General features: G+C 39.5%; 2 protein-coding genes across 12 annotated transcripts in view; one reads left to right on the top strand and one right to left on the bottom strand.

The window, feature by feature from the left end:
• The window catches only part of pikfyve (phosphoinositide kinase, FYVE finger containing), a 26,263-nt gene extending 15,686 nt beyond the window's left edge, over positions 1–10,577 (bottom strand). For 4 of the 7 annotated variants that reach the window (XM_088314855.1, XM_088314856.1, XM_088314857.1 and 1 more), the window contains exons 1-6: positions 9,487–9,587; positions 7,204–7,403; positions 5,364–5,528; positions 4,142–4,251; positions 983–1,154; positions 698–905 (exon numbers count right to left, since the gene is read on the bottom strand). In XM_088314855.1, the coding sequence (XP_088170981.1) occupies positions 698–905; positions 983–1,154; positions 4,142–4,251; positions 5,364–5,528; positions 7,204–7,403; positions 9,487–9,509 (878 nt within the window). In that variant the 5' untranslated portion in view covers positions 9,510–9,587. Of the gene's footprint in view, positions 1–697; positions 906–982; positions 1,155–4,141; positions 4,252–5,363; positions 5,529–7,203; positions 7,404–9,486; positions 9,588–9,984; positions 10,106–10,340 lie in introns of those variants that run through there. The other 3 variants (XM_088314860.1, XM_088314858.1, XM_088314859.1) reach the window with 3 other exon arrangements.
• On the top strand, positions 9,659–20,377 carry sgo2 (shugoshin 2). Of its 5 annotated transcripts, none has more exons than XM_088314865.1 (9): positions 9,659–9,769; positions 11,500–11,630; positions 11,731–11,906; positions 13,340–13,414; positions 15,468–15,535; positions 15,612–15,739; positions 16,306–18,090; positions 19,996–20,110; positions 20,187–20,377. In XM_088314865.1, the coding sequence occupies exons 2-9, from the start codon at positions 11,546–11,548 to the stop codon at positions 20,302–20,304; spliced, it is 2,550 nt and encodes an 849-aa protein (XP_088170991.1). In that variant the 5' UTR covers positions 9,659–9,769; positions 11,500–11,545; the 3' UTR covers positions 20,305–20,377. The 5 variants fall into 5 exon arrangements, with proteins under 5 accessions (XP_088170991.1, XP_088170990.1, XP_088170989.1 ...); XM_088314864.1 differs by lacking the exon at positions 9,659–9,769 and adding an exon at positions 10,066–10,205; XM_088314863.1 differs by lacking the exon at positions 9,659–9,769 and adding an exon at positions 10,843–10,965.

The raw sequence follows: 20,377 nt of genomic DNA, 5'->3' as shown, positions 1-20,377 counted from the left end.
AGTTATCAAGTCTCTTCGTCAAGCCAATATTTAGCGACTTTATCTAACCATTAAATAGAATAGGATTGACGTTCCGCAGTCCACAATTAACCTCATCAATTCCATGCGAATGAGACGTCTTGCACTGGGTGAGGCAAATGGTGGTCACCCAGACCACCCCATTACTAAAACAGCCCATTTTAGGGTGGCCTTGTTGGTGGGCAGCTCAAGGGACACGCAATAACCATGCCATCTAATTAACATCAGACCTGTGAGGTGGAGGCGTTATCTCTGTAGCGGAGAGGGGCTCTCAAACAAAAATTTTGCTTTGTGGACAATATGTGAGAGAAATAGACCTGTTTGCATAGAAAAAGTCACAGATCAAAAGTCAGCTAATGGAATAATGAGGCCAAAAAGAAGGGTTGTATTTCTATTTTGGTTCCGCGCATTTATAGTTGTCATGTAATGAAAAAACACAACTCAAGCACAACAGAGGAGCAGACAAAGGTGGAATTTATACTGCATTAAGCTAAAATGGAAACATTTCTAACGGGCGGTTTTGGCAAGTGATGGCAACAGATGTTACACACAAGTGCAGAATGAAATGGAAATGAAATGATGTATTCATCCGGAATATCAAATAGACTTTCATCATTAATCAACAAAAAAAAATGTCTAAAGGTGGAGAAAATAACAGATGACTTTATAATGGTTTCACCTCTGCCAAGTGAGGTCTTCCTCCAGGAAGATGTTCCTGCTTGCCTTGCGTCCGCCCACGGGCGTCCGCGGCTCGCTGGGTTCCAACACACATGTAGAGCATGAGGAGTCAGACAAGACGTTCAGGTCCTCGCCGATGGAGCCCGCCTCTGCCGAGTAGGCGTAGTTGAGGGCTATTTTTCGACAGTACGTACAGGCTCGCAAGTCTCCTAGGAAACGGTAAAGCAAGATGTCCAGGTTCTGCTAGCATATTTGGGTCTTTTTCTTCATTTGGCGTGCTGCTTACCTGTGTAACCCATGAACTTTCCTGGGATCTCCTGGTTGCAGCAGCGACTGCAAAAAATCTGTCCGCACAGCCTACAGTGGTGTCGCCGACGAAATGTGGTAAACTTCTCGTTACAATCATAGCACTGCTTACACTGGCTGTCGGGCATCCAGTACTGCTTCAGATCGCTGTCCTGAAAGGGTGGCAAAACAGAGGCGACACACTGTCATGGCTGGATTTACAAAACTAAAATCAAGAACAAGTAAACCAAATGTGAATTCACACCGGCAGTGCTATTACAAAGGTGTGAATGCATGGGGACTCTTGTATAATTTTACAATGCCCAACTTTAGCCCATTAAATACATCAGTAAAATATTCTTGACATCAAATTGTAACATTCTATGTTGGCCAACTCAAACCTACAGCAGCATTTTTTTTATCCCTTGTTATTTATAGGCTTGAATCATACTATTTGGATGAAATGGGTTTCATTCGAACGTCAACACTGTTTTACCAGATTACATCATTTATCTGTCTGTTTCTAAAAGAGAACGTTTAATGACTTACAGCACTCCAATACGAGCTCCTTCTAGAAAGACCAAACTTCAATATTAAAGTGGAAGTAAAGTCACACATTTTCTTTGCAAAAATATGCTCCATGTGTCCCACTAGTCTAAACACAGTATTCAGATTAATACTGCATTGGCAGAATAAGAATGAAGCACATTGAGGCACTTGCAAAATAAGCTTTGGAGACTCTTTTAAAAATTGGATAACAGTCGTCATATACAACTCAATGAAAGCCACACTGACTGTGAATGGGATTACATCACAAAGTTTTCCTCAACAAAGAACAATACAAGGCTGTCCCTCTTTCACCGCAATATGTCACAGCACTATCATCAAAGGTACTTGCTCTCCGATCACAGACCCCCCGCCAAACAAATAACAGAAATAATAATAAAATCAACCTATACGCAGATGATCCTCTTCCATTTACAAAAACCTAAAGCATCACTTTAAGACGTCTTTAATCTTATTAATACATTTTCACAATAGTTTCAAAAGCATGATAACTGCATCCACTTTAACAGCCTAGAGGTAAAGTTTAGAAGTTAGAGACTCAACTACCATCCAGTATCAGGATCTCTCCAGTTTGGCATTACCCAGATTTAAAACGGTAAATTGTCTTTCACTTGTATAGCGCCTTTCCACCTGTTAAAAAATTAGCCCTCCCTTTCAGCACATGAGAACAAATCAGAGTTTACCATAATCAGTTATTGTAATAATGTATTTATGAGCTGCTTGAAATCGTTCCAATAATTTCACATAAGAGTTGGAAACTTCCTTCATACATCAATGAAAAGCAGCACAAAAGAAAAGAAAAGGAGAAAAAAAAGAATCCTAATACATAAAGGACCAACATAACTGTCCAAACATTGGACCCTTTTACTTGTTCTGGACAAAAAAAAAGTCTGCACTAAAAGACTCAATAGAAATATTAGCCCCTTTTCTGACGGTTTTCATATGAAGTAAGAACACCCACTTTGCAACTGTGACGTCACACTGGCGTCAAAGCCATATGATTAACCTATTTACCATGGGTCTGTCCCCACTTGGACTGATATTTTTTACGCAATATGATGGATGGATGGATTAACCAATATGATGTGGAGAAAACAGCTTGAGAATGTTATAAACACTCTTGAACCTTCAAAATGTCTGAGAAGTGAGAAATTTGCGCATTCTGTGGAAGAAAGCCATGTCATGAATTTTTGCCTGGATTTTAACGACTGTATGTTTTATTTTTTCTTTTAGACAATGAGTGAAAATGGTGAAGATAAAATCAATCGCTGCAGCGAATAAATAGCAAAAGTGTGTGAGGACCAAGCCACAGCACAGAACTATGCACTCTTCAACGGTTAAAAGCAGATTCAGACATCAGTTGAGTTTGTGCTGATTCATTTCCACCAATATAAACGGGATAAGCAAAATTATTGGAGTATGAATTATACTGCATTGCTTGTGGCTTTGAAAAAGAGTCAGGGAAGAGGACGTAACACACAGGCATTTGCTTTTGTAAAGTTGAAAGGGTGTTTGTACAGTTGGTGGCGTGGCAACCCAGTGAACACCAGCCACAGCATGGCAATAAGCAGAATATTTTCATCACAATATATTAGCGATTTAACATAATTTTGGGGTGTTGATGTGAATGTGCAACGCTACATATGGCAATCGGGAAGCTGCTTGGGATGACGGAGGGATTGTGCAGAGCTGTCAACACTCAGACTCAGGCAATGTGCGAGATCATTCGCAGGGTGGATGCGATTCCTGAAGCCCTTCGCAAAATGCATGCAAACTTGGAGAAGTTGTCAGTTTGCGGCTCACCTGTTTTCTGAAGCTAGCTGAGCCCTGAGATACTGTGATGTCATTTTCAGTCGAGAAAAGTGATACATTGGCGGTCCTAATAGCTAAAAACGGTTGGATTTTACTGCTTAACTCATATACTGGAAATTTTATCAGAATGCCATGTTTAGACTAGTGGGCCGGCATAGAACATATTCTTGTAAAGAACATTTTTTGGGTTAACTTCCCCTTTAAACCTCATTCAGTCTTACTGCAAATTTTAATAAATATTCATCATGCAAACAACCATGAAGGCAGGATAAAAAAAACAACAGAAAAAAACTATAGAAAAATAGCAGCGAAACAAGGACAAGTTTTATACAATATACAGTAGATAAATAAATACAATATAAAATTCACCAGAACAATTTTCCATCTCAATATACAACCATTTTAATTTTCTACCGCCCTCTGCTGACATCAAAGTGCCCATGGGCTTACATTGCGAAAATCCAGAAAACAGGTGAGACGCGATGTCTACTTTAGACTACGTCAGCGCATAGCCAAAAATTGCCACCAACACAGGTTGCAAAATAAGCAAGTGTTAATATTTGTACTCATTATTGTTTATCTTGGTGTTTTCACTTTCCAATGTTGACACGATTAGCTGTTTTACATGAATTTTTTGCACGACTTTTTTTTTTTTCTTCCATGTGTTCAGTGGGCACAGAATACATGAAAATGACAAGTTAAAAAAAAACAAACAAACTGGATTAAGGTATTAGTATTTGAATTTTTTTCGGCGAGGGGGGGTGGTGATAAAAAAAAATACCTGACTCTTTCCATCCATGATTTCCTTGAGTCGTTTCAGTGCAGTGCGAAGTTGCACAGCTGTGCGAGGGTCATGATTACTCAGTGGCGTATCGGACTTCCTGCTGCTATCTGAAAGGAAGATTATACATGCACACACATATGAACACACGCACACACACGCCCGCACGCAACCCCCTCCGCACACACACAGATAACTCCGCTAAATATATTTGAATTGTATGGAAAATGTGCGAACAAATAAGACTGAAATGTGGCAAAAAAACTGCAATGCACATAAAAAATGTGATCAATAAAAAACAAACCAGCATGTGTTAAGCAAAATATCCAAACTTTAGCTTTTCAAAAAGAGAGACCATGTTACAGTCTTTCATACCATTATCACTCATTTTTAACAAATACATCACTCCAAAGCACCATTTCTATTAATAAACTTTAAACAATCAAGTTTCTGGTGTTGGGAAGTGATCAGCAATCAGAAGCTTTGAAAAAACTCAATCATTGATTCGATCAGAAGATGGAGTGATAAACAACTTTTTGCACTGGTGCGCCAAACATTTTTTTCTTTGTTGCACCATCACTAAAGTTAGATGCACCAAAATGCCTCCCATTCAACATCACTGTTTTAGATGATCAGTACCCGTTACATTAATGAACTTCCACCTCCCAGTGCAGTCTTTATACACCTACGACACGAAACAAGGCTAAAAATAGATTTGCTTTCAGTCTCACATACATATACACTATTACAACAAAAAAACGACTTTGGAGGGAACATGGTTGTTTGCTGTAATGTCTTATTTCGCGGCTCCGATCAATGACGTTATTGATAGATTACGCAAATTATGATATCGCAGTCGAGCAGCCATTTTGCATTAAATGCAAAATATTGACCTATTTCGATCAGATACAGTCGATCAGATCGGAGTAAAATTTCAAGGATATCATTAAATTTGTTAAAGAGTCTCACATAGCAGAAGATTGTAGAGTGTCAAACGTTAGAAAGTTGTAATAGATTCTAGAAAGTCAAGTCTACACATGTACATACACTTGAAACAAGTTATAAACAATGATTAAGAGTTAATATCGAAGTTGTACCTAGAGAGCACATTAGAAAGCAGTAAATTAAAAAGAAATAGTCAAATAAAACCCCCAAAACCTGACCCGTTTCTTTCCACAGCCACAAGCATTATTGAGACCATCTACATCTTTGTGTGTTTTACCAGAGGTGGTGGAGGTGCGTCTGAGGTGTTCGGGGTGTGACTTCCGTGGCGTTCGTGAACCAACTGAGTGGGAAGGGCTGGACGACCAGCTCCGACTCTCCGACTGAGGTGAAGGGGGCGGTTCTTCCAGTTTATCAGAGATGTTGGTGGCAGGTCGTCCATCCTCTGTGTAAAACACATGCGCGACAAAATGCCACAAACAGAGGTAAGATGATAAATAATATTCTACTTTCCTTTATGAGTTAAGGAAAAAAAAAAAGTAAAGTCATTCCATAGCTTTTACTTACACAATTGAACATCTTTGTTTCACAAATAAAAAAAAGGATGTGCCTTTGCCATCTTTACTTGAAGGGATACTTTATTAATTTAGCAATTTTCAGCTGTAAAAAAAGTTTATATTTTGTCTATATTGAATTTGACAAGTTGAATGCACAATTAAAACCTTTAAAAACCCATTTTTGCACTTGCTGCCAACTGAAAATGACATGCGTTGAGGGCTCAGGTAACAACCAATCACGGCTCAGGTTGTGAACGTTCAATAACTCAACATAGTATTTAACAGCTCGAAATGGAAACTCTCTCTCCTCTCTCCATTGTTAATTTGCATAAGGTTGAAACGTGACATGGCGCAGATACACTGTCACAGATGGGAAAGCAAATTTTCAAGTTCCAGAATGCTTCACTAAAAGCTGTAAACAGTTTAGTTCAGCCTTCTTAATGTATACTGTAATAATGTATAACATGCTGTGTCTTTTTCTAGGAATGGTTCTCCTCCCGTATTTTATTATTTGTTATAAGTTTAGCTCGACAAATACGCAGGAGGGAACACCATGAATGAAAAATATGATACATTTTTACTCACCGCTGCTCCCAAGACGATGTTAACAGCACGACCATTTGATAGTAAATAGTGTCAGTCAAAGTTCTGTGAGCCACATGCCAACTCAACATTATTAATAAATTGCTATGCAGAAACAATTGGTAACCTTGCAAAGTAACAGTTGACCGTAAATACTTCACTGAGAGAAGTAACATGTGAGATGAGCTGTTAATATAAAAAAAAAAAAAAAACGATATATTAGAGCAATGTGTTATTTTCAAAAACACTGCGAATAAAATACAGTAATACAATACAATGATGGTGGGTGTGGGGTGTTATGTCACGTGACCTGCCACAAGACCTCACAAGACTCTTATAGCGGTTGCACAAGGTTTCTAATAACACATTCAGACACATGAGCTACATTGAGGTTTACAGTAATGTGAAACACACTGAGTCTAATTTAAAATGAAATGTAATTTTCCACTTATTTGCAGGTGTTCTCAAATGTTCTTTCTTGTCCCTCATAACAACAACAACAACAATAATAATAATAATATTAATAACCATAACATGAACAATACAATCGATCTTGCACATTTCCAGTTTGGCAATCACAAATTCACCCGTTATGTTGTACTGTCCAAGTTACACAAACTTAGTGGCCACTTCCTGGTTCACAAGCACTTTCACTGCCTGGAATTGACAGTAAGACGTGAGGCAAGTCGCCATTTCATATGACAATACCATTGGAGAAGAATTACAGATTCCGTTGAAGAAATAATGTTAGGTCTTTTCATCAGCCATGTGAACTTTAATAAACACTTGAATTGAGACGTAGCTGTTGCGATTTGGCGATGCCACAGGTCCTATCTGGAAAATAAATGAATACAATGTGTCCATGTACCCCTTGAAATGTCGGCAAGGACATCATTTTCTTCGGAAAATGCTTCTTGCCGTCTGGAGAACCCACGTTCATACAAAATGTTGATTGCAGTGCTGTGATGTGTGCTCACTAACCTTTGTTGTTAAAACGAAATAGGTTGACAAAGGAGCTGTACGCCGAACGCAGTGGCGGCTCATCCTGCTCTGGCGTGAGCGGCTTGAAGTGGGTCAGGTGGGAAGGGCTGCCGGGCGAGATGACTGGCGGCTCGACATTCCAGTCCGATGAGGACGATGTCACGGACTTGTCCCCGGCGGCCATCTCCTGCAGTCTCCTTCTGAGAAGAAAGGGACACGCCATGAGGAACGTAAGCCAAGAAGAATAATGAATAATACAAAACAACTTTATCTTCAAATGATCAATAATACTGGAGTAACATTTTGCTAACTTGCTTCAAAGGATGTGTAGAGTATATTTTGCTTGCGCGCCTCATGCTTGGGGGTTTTCTTCCGGCACTTCGGCTTCCTCCCACATTCCAAAATCAGGCATGTTCGGTTCATCGAACCCTCTGAATTAAGTGCCAATGATTTGTCTGTGTGTGCCCCGTGATCGGCTAGCGACCAGTCGAGTGGGTATCCAACTTCTTGCCCGAAGTCAGCTGGGATAGTGACCAAGCACACATGTGCCCGAGTGAGGCGAAGTGTTCAGAAGCCCAGAGTTTTGTTGAAATATTCCGTTTGTTTATCCAAAGTGCACCAAAAACAGAGTGCCTATGCAAGCCCTAGGCCAGGCATGGGCAAACTACGGCCCGAGTGCCACATGCAGCCCGTCAAACGTTTTAATCCGGCCCGCCGATCTTGAAAATAATTAAATGAATTAACCTTGTTAATGTTTTATTTTCAAAATATTGCGGTATGTCAAAGACAGATATTTTGTTGTAATGCTTTTGTTCATTTTTATTTAAAATTACATTTTTTTTTCCCTCTGATGAGGTGAGGTTACCAAAACACTCCATCCATCTGCTCCTGGTCCGGCCCCTCTTTCAAATTTTATAACCCATTGTGGTCCACCAATCAAAAAGTTTGCCCACCCCTGCTCTAGGCGCTCCAACATGGGATATGGTGCACCAGCATGTCAGGCAGTACAGATGGAAACAGTTCAAGCACAAGCTCTCTGATGGTTTAGAACAGAGGATGTGTTCTTAAATTAATGAGAGGGGCGCGTGCTGTGCCTCTCCGAACACAAATGCACGCACACATAAAATAAGAGTAGTGCATGGGTGTCAAAGCAAATTTCTGAGCGTGACCCGAATGTTCATGGTGTAAATTTTTGGAAAACAAATTTCCCCTAAAAGATTTTTTAAAAATTAATTAATAAATTACTTCACTGGTACCTACTTAGAACGAAGAAAAATAAGAAAACTAGGAGTGACTCGAAATATTTTTTTCACTTCCGATATGATACAAATATTGCAGGAAAAATACTGTCACATATTGATCCATTATCAGGAGTGCGACACGCTTTTATTTATGTTATAATATGAATTTAGAAGAGACTTGATCAAATGATACTATTCAAACAATGACAATATTTTTTTATATTATTATTTTATTTTATCTATTTATTTTTTTCATATCCCATTTTATTCCTCTGTGCTGGATAGAAGAGCAGGAGAAAAATCTGGAATGGACTGCTCGTACAGGAGTACTATATCCCAGATTTTGTATGTAGACCGATATCGATATATATATATTTTTTTTTTTTTTTTTGCTGATATCGTACGAATATCAGACCAGGACACAAAGTAGAAAATCAGTAACATTTCAAGGTAAAGCTGACTTTATGGTCACAAATGAAAATCCACGATAAAGTAAACCTGGAATAACCGATGCACGAAGTAGAGAGGCAACAGTGTCATCCCAGAAGACGGAAATTCAATGAATTACCAATTCGATTACATTAACGAGTGGTGTAACAGTTATAATGGCTTGAACCACAGCAAACATGAAGTTACGGAGTGATACAAACATTTGCTGACTAATGTATTGAGATGCAAAACCAGTGATTTATAGCTGAGAACAAACAAGTGACGACTACTAATTAAAAGTGGCCGCGGTCAGTTGATGCATAGAACATTGCACAACAAAAACGGCATGTTCGGTCTACCATGACATCTGAAAATGACGTAACTAAAGTAGCTAAAATGTTTGTTAGCAAACACCCTTAAAAAATACACATTAAACTGGTGATAATGCAGAGGAATGGAAAATCACCCTCACGTAGACGCTTCCAATTACTAAGTGACGATCGATTAGTTCGGCTTTGGAAAGCCTTACATTTTTTTACGACCGAGCAACTTCCTTCCCCGGACAGTGTTTGTACGAATACCATAAATAACCCCGAACAGTTGTTTGACTTACTCTTTGAAGAACTGTCCGAACATTGTATGTCATGCCATTTGCGATCATCAAATGTCGAGAAAATTGCAGAAGTGTTCGCATCACGTTATCCGCCTTGTCATGTGACCATAACAGGCCGAAGCGTGACTGACGTTATCAAGTACTCAGTGTGTGTTTGACGTCTCCGTTCCTTGCCTGACACCCACCAGCCAAATATTAACACAATTAACACACAACACAAATACTACGTCTTGTTAGCGATATGGACGCTACGGCTGAAAACTTCCTTCTGTGCTATTTTCAGGTAATGCAAGGGGTCGGCGCAGTTGACATTCCACAAAAATGTTATTATTCGTAATAATTTAAACAGCTTCTTTAGTTTCCAGTAGAGTGCAAATGTCATGTTAGCATGACCGCCCCTTATATTGTACATTCTAGCTAGTGTTAGCCTCCAATGCCAACCAGCTGGTTGCCCGTAACAACCTTTTTTGCCACATCTTGAACCTTCCTTCGACTTACCCATTTACTTAGGGATTAGACATCGTTGGTTGAGACCTCAAACGAGCCTAAATAAATAAATTTCACTGAGCATTTTATCCGACTCCCAAACAGGAAGGCGGCTTTTGACACACACTTTACGTCACACTTAACGACTGTGAGCCAAGTTGACGGGCAGACATTACAAACCGAGCCAGCGTTATTGAGAGGTCGATTGGACGCGGTTGTTTTGCTTTCATACGGTAAACCAATGTGTAGAAACAGAATTATACTGTGAATTAATTAACAATGTAAACCATAGCTGCAGCAGTCACTCATGATGACGTGTCGTAGTTAGATGTCAATATAAGTGCCGCCCCCGCGAGCCTTCACATTACCGTGATAGAGGGGTTTGCGTGTCTCAATGGTCCTATGAGCTAAGTTGTAGGGGGCTTTTTGTCCCTGGTCGGGTCACCCATGGCAAACAGGTCCTAGGTGAGGGTCCAGAAAAAATCACGGCTCACCAAACCGCTTATGAAGCACAACATTATTGGACCACGTTGACCCTTTCCCGTACACTGGTCACCAGGGCCCCCCTCTCGAGCCAGGCCTGAAGGTGGGGCTCTTTGGTTAGCGCCTTGTGGCCGGGCCTGCACCCATGGAACTCGGCCTGGCACACTCCGAAAAGACAACGTGCGTCCCCCTTCCCATGGGCTCACCGATTATAGTGTGGTTGTTAGACGACAACAAAATGAAAGAATGAACTAAAAGTTTGGCAGGTGTCGTGATATTGGGCGTAGGGATTCACGCCACACGCTTTGAGTAACGCAAACACACATAAAGTCACTTAAAGCGGCAGCCCAACAAATGCCTAAGCAGTCAAACCCGGGGAATAAGTGAAAACCTTTGGGTAATTTCTGATTGGTTGCTCACTGACGGTAAAGCGGAAGCGCGCCGAAGTTTGTTAGTGTTCAAAAAAAAAATAAGATGAATGGCAGAATGTTCGTAAATGTCGTTGTTTCAGTTGAGTTTCTGTTTTCGATTCTTGCCTGACATTCAATAGGATATTCTCGACAAAGTCGCCTGCCTTGTAACTTCTTTTGCGTGAGTCAAAGCGTTCAGAATCGCTAAAACTTAAAAATGTTGATGGCTAATGCTAACGGTTATGTCGACCGACTAAAGTAAAATAATCCCATTCTCTCAATGCTCCACATTTAAATATATACATATAAGTGTACTTTTTAACTTTCTCAATGTACAAGCACTAAAGTTGAATACTTTTTGTTAGCTATTCATCTAACAAGATACCGTGGTGTACAAATGAACAATATGCAAATATATCTATGTATGATGCTATCCATTTTTGAGAGAGTTATTTTTTTAAAATTCTTTACTAGACAGCTGAACACTAATCTTAAATATTTATTTTTATTATTATATATATATATTTTTACAATTCTTTACCGGACAGCTGAACAATAAACTTGGCTTGAAAACTGCATGGGTGACCCTTTGAGTGTACACATTTTATTTTCATTTTTATTTTTTGACTTTCAGGTGACTGTATTTGTCAGTGTAAAATAAGGCTGACTTGTCTCCACTTATGATGCTATTAAAACCAATGAAGCCTGCCAAGGCTTCGAAGAAGGATTTTGTCATTACATCCAAGATTAAAAATAAAGTGCAGAGTGAGTTCATTGGATATCTTTTATATCATGGCATTAATAAGATTAAAACTCCTTAATGTTTGTATATTTTTCCTTTGCTCTCATTTCTCTGCCACAACAGACACCTCCTCCTTCTTCAAGATCTCATTGAAGACCAACAATAAGGCGCTGGCTCTCTCCTTACAGGCGCAGAAGCAGCGGTACATGTTACTACAAATGGAAAACCTGCACCTGAGAAAGGCAGTGCAGTCTGCATGCTTTGATTTGGCCACCGTGAAGTACAAGAACAGGAAACTGGTAAGATTATTTACTTTAACCTATGAATGTGTGGATTGAAACTAATTCTCAAAAGTGTAAAGTTCAGATCACAGGCTGATCAAAATGTAGTGGAAATTGGTCATTTCGAATCACTATTGAGGATTAGTAGAGTTTTTTTTTGGCGTCCACTTAGCTGCATGCTTCTGATGAGACGGCAGATGTTCTCTTTTGTGAGTTTTCCCTCCCGGATGTGGATAGAAACATGAGTTTTCTCTTTTGTGTACCAAAGGTAGAAAAGCGCTCTGCAAGTGAAGTGATTTTCTGCTGGTGCTAGATTTGTTTAGTTCAGTACAGCTTGATTTGTTTTCAAATAAAATCTCAATTGTTCATTAGAAAAATCAGATTTATAATTTCGTTGACCCCCCCCCTTCACTTATAAAAAAAGGGAAGGACAACAATATTCAAAATAAAGTTTTTCTTTTTTTGTTCCCTTTTGGGATTTGCTTTTTTTTCACAGATGTGAAACATTTGAAACAATCCCCCCCCGCATTAACTTAGATAAACTAAAAAAAATCAATATATTTTAATTTATTGATAGAAAATAAATGCTTAATTTTGGTGGGTGGGGAAATTGTTAAAAATGGATGTAAACATAATCGCTACTTAAGGTTTAGGATTTTCAACAATTTGATCAAATAAGCCGTCAAATTTCATGCCTCGTCCAGGCCGTATGTCAGAAAGAGTAATGACACACCCTTTTGGCTTTCTCACGGTATTTTCTAATGTAAGGTTGTATAGGTGAGGCAAGGCCACCTCAACACGACTGACTCCATAATTGCCTTCAACCGTGATCCTTTCTTTCTATACAGAACACAATGGTTGTGGAAATGGTTCCCCGTTTCACTCACATTAGCCCTCATTCACTAATAAATGCATAGAAATGTTCGTGCACACAAATTGAGAATGGACAAAGTCACCATCGGATTCATGACACGTGTGTTGGCCAATTTTCCTAAGATGACTGTTGATGAAGCTGAATGCATTCGAAATGAAAGCTTGTGCACATTGAGCTTGCATTTGCATAAACCTTGTCGTTATTCTTTTGTGTTTGTGTGTCAAATGTACGCAAACGCGTTCAATGCATAAATGTGTGCGTTTGCACGGTTTAGTGAATGAGGCCTATCGACTTTTTCTCAGCAGGAATTTAAATTGCTAGTTGTTTTCTTTTTTAACACTTGCTAGAGCAGTTGAAAAAGTTGGTAAATGCAGTTAAGTGACCGTTGATCACACTGACTGTGCTTTTTTAAAGTGAACCTCTATTCATAGCCGTGATGTTTTTGTTAGCAGTGCATGTTGGTGGGGACGCCCATTAAACTGCAAAAAAAAGACAAGAATAAAATAAATCCAAATGTGTGACATCATGTACGAGAATGCGGTGGACACCTGCTCACAATCTTTTGTTTTTTCCACAGCTCCACATCTTGAAAAACCTTTATAGCAACACTCACCAACACTTTAACATGGTAGCTGAATTATTCCCTGACAATGTAAGTAGAACTCTTGCAATGATTTATGTTGATATTTTGTGGTGTGTGTGAAAAACGTACTTTAATGAGGGTAAGGTATTGTTTAATGTTTCCCTTCAGAGTGACCTTCAAGATGGTTTAAAATAACCAAATTATGATGAGAGAAAAAGAATAAAAAAGCCACCTGAATGTTTAAATTTAAGGGCTTAAAATCATGTAATGGGACAAGACTCTCAGGTTTAGACACTCTTGTCGAATATTTGTGCATTCGGTAGTGTGGGCCTTGGGGGGGTTCTAAGCTTTAAGAGGAGATAATATTTGTGATGTGTAGGAGTCATGTTTTTTTGTGTGAGTATTAGTCATATTTTGTTTTAATCCAGCAAGAAGTGGTTCAATAAAAGTAATTTTACATTATCCATTTCGTGCATGTAGTTCCTAGGTGTCCCAATGTTATAGCAGTTAATAGTTCCCTCACAATTTACACATACTATTTTTTTTTTGCCTTCCTGAAATTATCCACTTTCGAGTGGGTGGCACAGTCTCATGTACAGTGGTATGAAAAAGTGTTCAACCACTTCCTGATTTCTTTATTTTTTTTTTGCGTGTTTGTCACACTAACATTTTTCAGATCGAATACATTTAAATAATATTCAAATATAACACAGTAAACACAAAATGCAGTTTTTTAAATGAAAGTTTTTATTATTACTGGGAAAACAAAATCTGAACCTTCATGGCCCTGTGTGAAAAAGTGTTTGCCCCCTAAACCTTATAACTGCTTGGGCTACACTTAGCACCAACAACAGCAATCAAGTCTTTCACAGCACTGTGGGTAAATTTTGGCCCACTCATTTTTGCAGAATTATTGTTATTCAGCCACATTGAAGGGTGTTAGGGATGTTTCTATCAAACACGCCTGAACAAATGAATCAACCAGCCAAGATCGTCTTTGTCACTCGCGAGGAGCAGCCCCCTGAGCAGTCAGGGGCGAAGCTGTTGCTTCCTGCTCCCGTGTGGTTTTTATTGTATCACATCAAAGCAATTTGAACATGCAGCTTCATACAGGATGGTAAACCTCAAACTTTGACTTTCTCGCACTCGCCCACGCTCTTCCTGCTTATTAAACAGTTTCTCTTTTACAAGATGTCTTTTTGGCTCAAACTGCTGGTACTCCTCTTGCTGAAAAAGGGAGTGACTTCACTTGACCTTGCAGTGGCAGTCACTTCAGCTACTTTTTATCAGTCTGGAATGTGCACCTAGTTTGTGTCTTCCTGCAAGAGCAGGCACTTCTGTTAACACTGAATCACAAAGGTACAATGTTCACTTGAACTTCAATTGACCTGTAAGCATAGTTTGAAACTTGATAATATGACAGACTAATTTCTTTGACAAAAGGTTTTTTGAGCATGGACCTCCTTTTTAAGGTCATGCCATAGCATCTCAATAGAATTCAGATCAGGATTTTTGACTGGTCCCCTCCAAAGTCTTCATTTTGTTTTACTTCATCCATTCTGACGTGGACTTGCTGGTGTGTTTTGGATCATTGTCCTGCTGCAGAACCCAAGTTTGTTTGAGCTTGAGGTCACGAGTAGGTGGCCTGACATTCTCCTTCAGGATTTTTTGGTAGACAGTAGAATTCATGGTTCCATTTATCACAGCAAGTCTTCCAGGTCCTGAAGTAGCAAGTACCTTTTCACACATGGCCAAGTAGTTTTGGATTTTTTTCTCCTTTCATAATGACCTTGCTTTTAAAAACTGCATTTTGTGTTCACTTGTGTTATCTTTGACTAATATTTAAATGTGTTTGATCTGAAACATTTAAGTGTGACAGACATACAAAAAATAAGAAATGAGGAAGGGGGGCAAACACGTATTCACAACGCTGCAAGTGAAGCGGCACTCATGCTAACCTGGCCACCTCACCCTCCAAAGTTACCCGTGATGTTGAGGTGGCTTTGGATAAGAATCTTGACATCCCTCTAATGGTACCTAATATCGAATAGTATGTATGTCTGGAACTCTTAACGTACATTTTGTGCAGTTTCACTCGAGTGACTTTATTGAACCCCCACAGGATCTTCTTGAACCATCCAAGGACCACAACGTCCTCCCAACTGATCCTCTCAACCCTCCAACTGAAAAGTGAGGTTCAAATTTGACATTTCAATCTGTCATCCCATCTGATATCTAATTTCACTCTAACTGAACATCCTGACAGCCTTCAAAGTGTGTTACCGGATCTTCCAGAAGTTTCAAAGGATTCAGTGGAACGCTGTCCAGGCATTCTTGAAAACAACATGTCTGCACCCTTGCCTGTCCTGTGCAGAAATTTGTCTATTAGCAACGGTTGGGGCGTAACTATGCTATTTGGGCAAAAGTGTTGGGACACCTCTTAATCCGTCAATTAATGAAAACCATCAGATGTTGGACTAAACACAATTTTCTATCCTCTCGCATTAATCTTCATCTTTATCTCAGGACATGTTGCACAGTTTAAGTTGTATGCTTGTCTTGCTTATATGTTCGAGCATAGTAGAGGTGATTTAATCCATTAATCGATTTTTAAGACACTTATGAATTGTATCAAATATTTGAGTAGCAATGTCATGAATTTTGCGTTTTGGCAAATGTGAGAACTTCACCCTTTGTTGTCAGTACCCCGCCCCCCAGCCGCTATCTCGGTACGGTTCTGGCCTCAAACCTCCGGCCTTATTTATAAAAGTAATTTCTAGTTCCGAGACGACAGGTATTAAAGACTAAAAATCCTGGAACTTTCGGCGCATATTATTATTTATTTTTTTAATTGGCAGGTAGAATGTCCCAATACTTCTGTCTATGTTTAAAGCACGTTTGTCACTTCTCTGTTAGGTCGCTGAAAACATTGATTTGTGTTACTTTCCCCAACTCAACAGCAAAAACAGACGACGAGAAAAGGCATTCAAATCTGCAGTCTCTCCAGATGGAGTCAGTGCCCCAACCCAATAACTTTAGGGAGGAAGTGAAGAGGCTATCAGCCAGGTTCTCTCAGTCTGGTTACGACATCAATTCTTTGCCGTGTCGTCTAAGCAGCCAAAAATCTTCAGCTATTAGTGTTGCTGAAACCCCGGCTCCCTTTGCCGAAGTCAACACTCGTGATTTTATCGTAGTTGTGCCAGAGGACACTACGGTCCTCGATACAAGCTTGGAGATAACTCAAACTAATGATTCAGAAATTATCATTCATCATTCGTCAGAGGAAAAAACACAACAGAAACAGAAATGCAAGAAGAAAAAACGAAGAAACGTTGCAACAAGTCCCACAGGCAGTAAACAACATATGGATGCGGCAGATTCTAATGTTAGAGAGTCACAGCCTGAGCCTAGTGGCACCGCCTCGCACATAGAAGACCAGAACCCAGAAAGTTCTAGTAAGCATCACACAGCTGAGTCCCAAAGTAAGCTTGCCTCTCGTATTCCCAAAAAGGTGAAATCCAGAGTTGTCAGTCATCAAAAGGCAAAAAGCACCAAGTCAACAGAGGATTCTAGTGATTATCTCTTGGGTCATGACATTGATTCCTTTAAACCCAACGAGAATGAAAAGTTACCCTTAGAGAAAGATTCCTCAGAAAAAACAAGATCAAACATCACATACAGGAAGTCCACGAAGAAAAGTCAAAGGAGGTCTTCGATTACCAATATGCCATCAATGTGTTCACCTCATGACAGAGAGAATGGAGGGTCCACTATGGACCACAATGAGAGAAGAGACAATTTTGAAACTGTAGCGTTAGAGGAACCAAACCATCCCGCTGGAGGATATGAACCACAGGTAAACACTGAGTCTTCCACATCTCAACGACATGGCAACTCAAGGTGTAGGCATACATTCGTTATATCTTTGAATCACACCGCACACATCAGAGAAGAACCAGAACTCTTGTCAAAAGATAAGGACTCCTTGGAAAATTGGGCGTCCAGAGATGGAGGTTCTGTCAGGGCAAAGCCAAGCACCTGCAAGCGCCCTTGGGAGTCCACTCAGGATTCAGGAAGCCTTCCAGTAGACTTGTATGAAAGCGATAACCAAGACAACGTACTGCCACAAGAGAAATTCTCGGTTGCAGGTTATGAGTCTCAGAAGCCCAAAAAAGCTAAGGCGGAGGTCTCAAGCAGATCCAGCAGGGGAAAGTCACAATATAGTCATGACTTTAGTGATCATGCAAAGGACAAGAAGGTGAACAAACAACGCCAAGGCAAAGGAGTTTGTCCTAAGGAGGATGTGGTTATTCGTCCAGATGTTCCTGACTCCCTGTTCTGTAATGAGTTGGCATTCTTGGAAGATCACTACCGACAAGGTGAAGATAATGACTTGTTTAAGTCAAAGTCTTGGATCGATAGGAATTCTAAACGGTCCCGTAAGATGTCCATACTGCCCCCACCAGACAAGAGCACCAGAAATCTGAGAAAGACATTTGTTGTTTCCGACTCTGAAATGCCGTCTATGAACACGTCCATGTTGTCCAAAGAGAGGGCTGCAGTTGCAGGTGCAGAGTCTCGTCAGCATTTGGGTGACCTAATCACTGATGAGATGCCACCATGGATGAACATCTCTCTTACTGACACAGAGCCAGGCACTTTAACTTGTAGTCCTAAACCGAATACATCAAAGGGGCGACAAGTGGTGGAAGAGACCGCCTTGATCACCCATGTCTCTTCTCCAGGTGAGTTGACGATGAAGTTTAGGCCACATAAAACATTATTTATTTTAGTACAGTTGATCATCTGAGCTGAAATAGAATCTGTTCCTGGAGGCTGTTGCAGGAACCTTTTGATTACTTTTTTTGTATGGGTTGGTACAAAATATGGTCTGATATTATATTTCTATTGGTATGGTAAGCGTGAGAAAAAATATCATAGTATCATAAAATCACATGACTAAAATCTACCTTCTTAAAATATTTTGTTCAATAAAAACAGCGGAACACAATCTATTTTATTTTTAAACAAAATATAGAATATTTGGTGCTTTCAGAACTGTACCATATGTTGAAATAATTAAATGTTCCTGTAGTTAAAACATTGTGTTAAACAAATAAAAACACAATGCAATTATTTGCAAATCATGTTCAACCTTTATTTAATTGAATACACTAAAAAGACAAGATATTTCACGTTCATAACCCTTTTTTTAGCACATCATTATCCTTGAATTTTTTTGGTTGCAACACTTTCTAAAAAAAGAGGTCATGTTTACCACTGTGTTACATTACATTTTCTTTTAACATTCAATAAATATTTGGGAACCGAGAACAATTGTTGAAGCTTTGGAGGTGAAATTCTTTCCCATTCTTCCTGGCAGTCCGGTGTCTCTGTTGTTATATTTTACACTTCAAGATGCACCACACATTTTCATTTTCTATGGGAAACGGGTCTGGACTGCAGGCAGGCCCATTTAGTACCCACACACTTACGACGGAGCCTAGCCGTTTTAGCACATGCCGAATGTGGTTGGGCATTGTCTTGCTGAAATAAGTAGGTGTGTCCTTGAACAAGATGTTTGGATGGGATATACCTTTCTGCTTTAATGAGGCCTTCATGTATATGTAAGTTACCCCCACTAACACAGGCACTAACATAGCCCCATACCATCACCAATGTTGGCTTTTGAACATCCATAACAGTCCGGATGGTTCTTTTCATCTTTGTCCGGAGGATACGACATGCTCAATTTAAAAAACAAACAAAACAATAATAATAATAATTTAAAATGTGGATTCGTCAGACCACAGACCATTCTTCCACTTTGCATCAGTATCATCTTAGATGAGCTCGAGCCCAGACAAGCCGGCGGCGTTTCTGGATGTTGTTGATAAATGGCTTTTGCTTTCACAAATGTGAAGCCGGACTGCCTTTAGAGACTAATTCTTTTCAAAATACAATAAAGTTTATGATTTGAACATTAAATATTGTGTCTTTGTAGTGTATGAAATTAAATTCAAGTTGAACATAATTTGCAAGTCATTGTATTCTGTTTTTATTTATGTTTAACTACATCCCAACGCCTCTGGAATTCAGTATAACTGGTCTGGGAATGCCTCTGTTTTCCCCTGGTGGCGATGAAGGAAAAACTCGAGCAAACACAAATACTGTACTGCCAGCCAAGTACTTTATTAAAATTTATAGTACAGCTGCATATGCTGCAGTTGGTACATTGGTCAAGTGTGTTCATCACAGCCGTATCAAAATACATCTACCTTAAATTTTTGGAAATACAGGTAGAAATGATGACAATGAATTCAGTTACTAACAATAGTTTATACGGCCTCGCTACACATGAACTCTGGTCACTATATTTTCTGCAGTGCTTTTTTTTTTGTTCCTGCACTTCGATTTAATTAGTTGTCAATTAAATACAGGAGGCCCTCATTCTCCTCCGTTGTTTGTTAGCTTGTTAATTTCCACTGTTTATCATGCTTTTTGTGATTTCCCACAAATGTCACGATGCATAAGTAGCAGTTCAAAGGGAAAAACACAACACTGCCAACTTGGCCTATTTACTTGACATACTGTCAAGGAGTCAAGTAGTGGCTGTGTTTGAGTGAGAAAACGGTGTGTGTGTGTTACAGCAGGAAGAGTCTTGATGTCAGTGACCAACACCATTTCTAACCCAGATAAAGAGAACCAAGGAAGAAGCAGGAGATGCAAGGGCGTAGTCACTTACAAGGAGCCATCCCTGATTAGGTGCGTGTCTATTCGTCAGGAAGTCCATTTTTATAAAAAGATGAAACAAATGCTTTATTATTCATTTTTTTTGCAGCAAAATACGACGTGGCGACAAATTTACAGACACCATGTTCCTAAGCTCTCCAGTTTTTAAAGGCAGCCAAAAGAAGAAAAAGAAGACGACGTCACAATTGACTATTTACAAAGACTGATTTTTGCTTTTGATTTCATTTTTACTTTTGTTGTTGGCACATTTCGTAAGTTTAATAAACGTGTTTTACTGAC

This window comes from Idiotropiscis lumnitzeri, chromosome 14, assembly GCF_059441095.1.
Source record: "Idiotropiscis lumnitzeri isolate Australia: NSW breed Sydney's pygmy pipehorse chromosome 14, RoL_Ilum_1.0, whole genome shotgun sequence".
NCBI lineage: Eukaryota > Metazoa > Chordata > Actinopteri > Syngnathiformes > Syngnathidae > Idiotropiscis > Idiotropiscis lumnitzeri.
Note: the sequence above shows the minus strand (reverse complement) of the source record. Positions and strands in the feature narration are given on the sequence as shown.

Coding starts and splice junctions, on each gene's coding strand:
- sgo2 (XM_088314865.1), top strand. CDS start 11,546: ATGATGCTATTAAAACCAATGAAGCCTGCCAAGGCTTCGAAGAAGGAT. Junction 11,907..13,339: donor AGTACAAGAACAGGAAACTG/GTAAGATTATTT, acceptor TTTTTTCCACAG/CTCCACATCTTGAAAAACCT. Junction 20,111..20,186: donor AAGGAGCCATCCCTGATTAG/GTGCGTGTCTAT, acceptor TTTTTTTTGCAG/CAAAATACGACGTGGCGACA.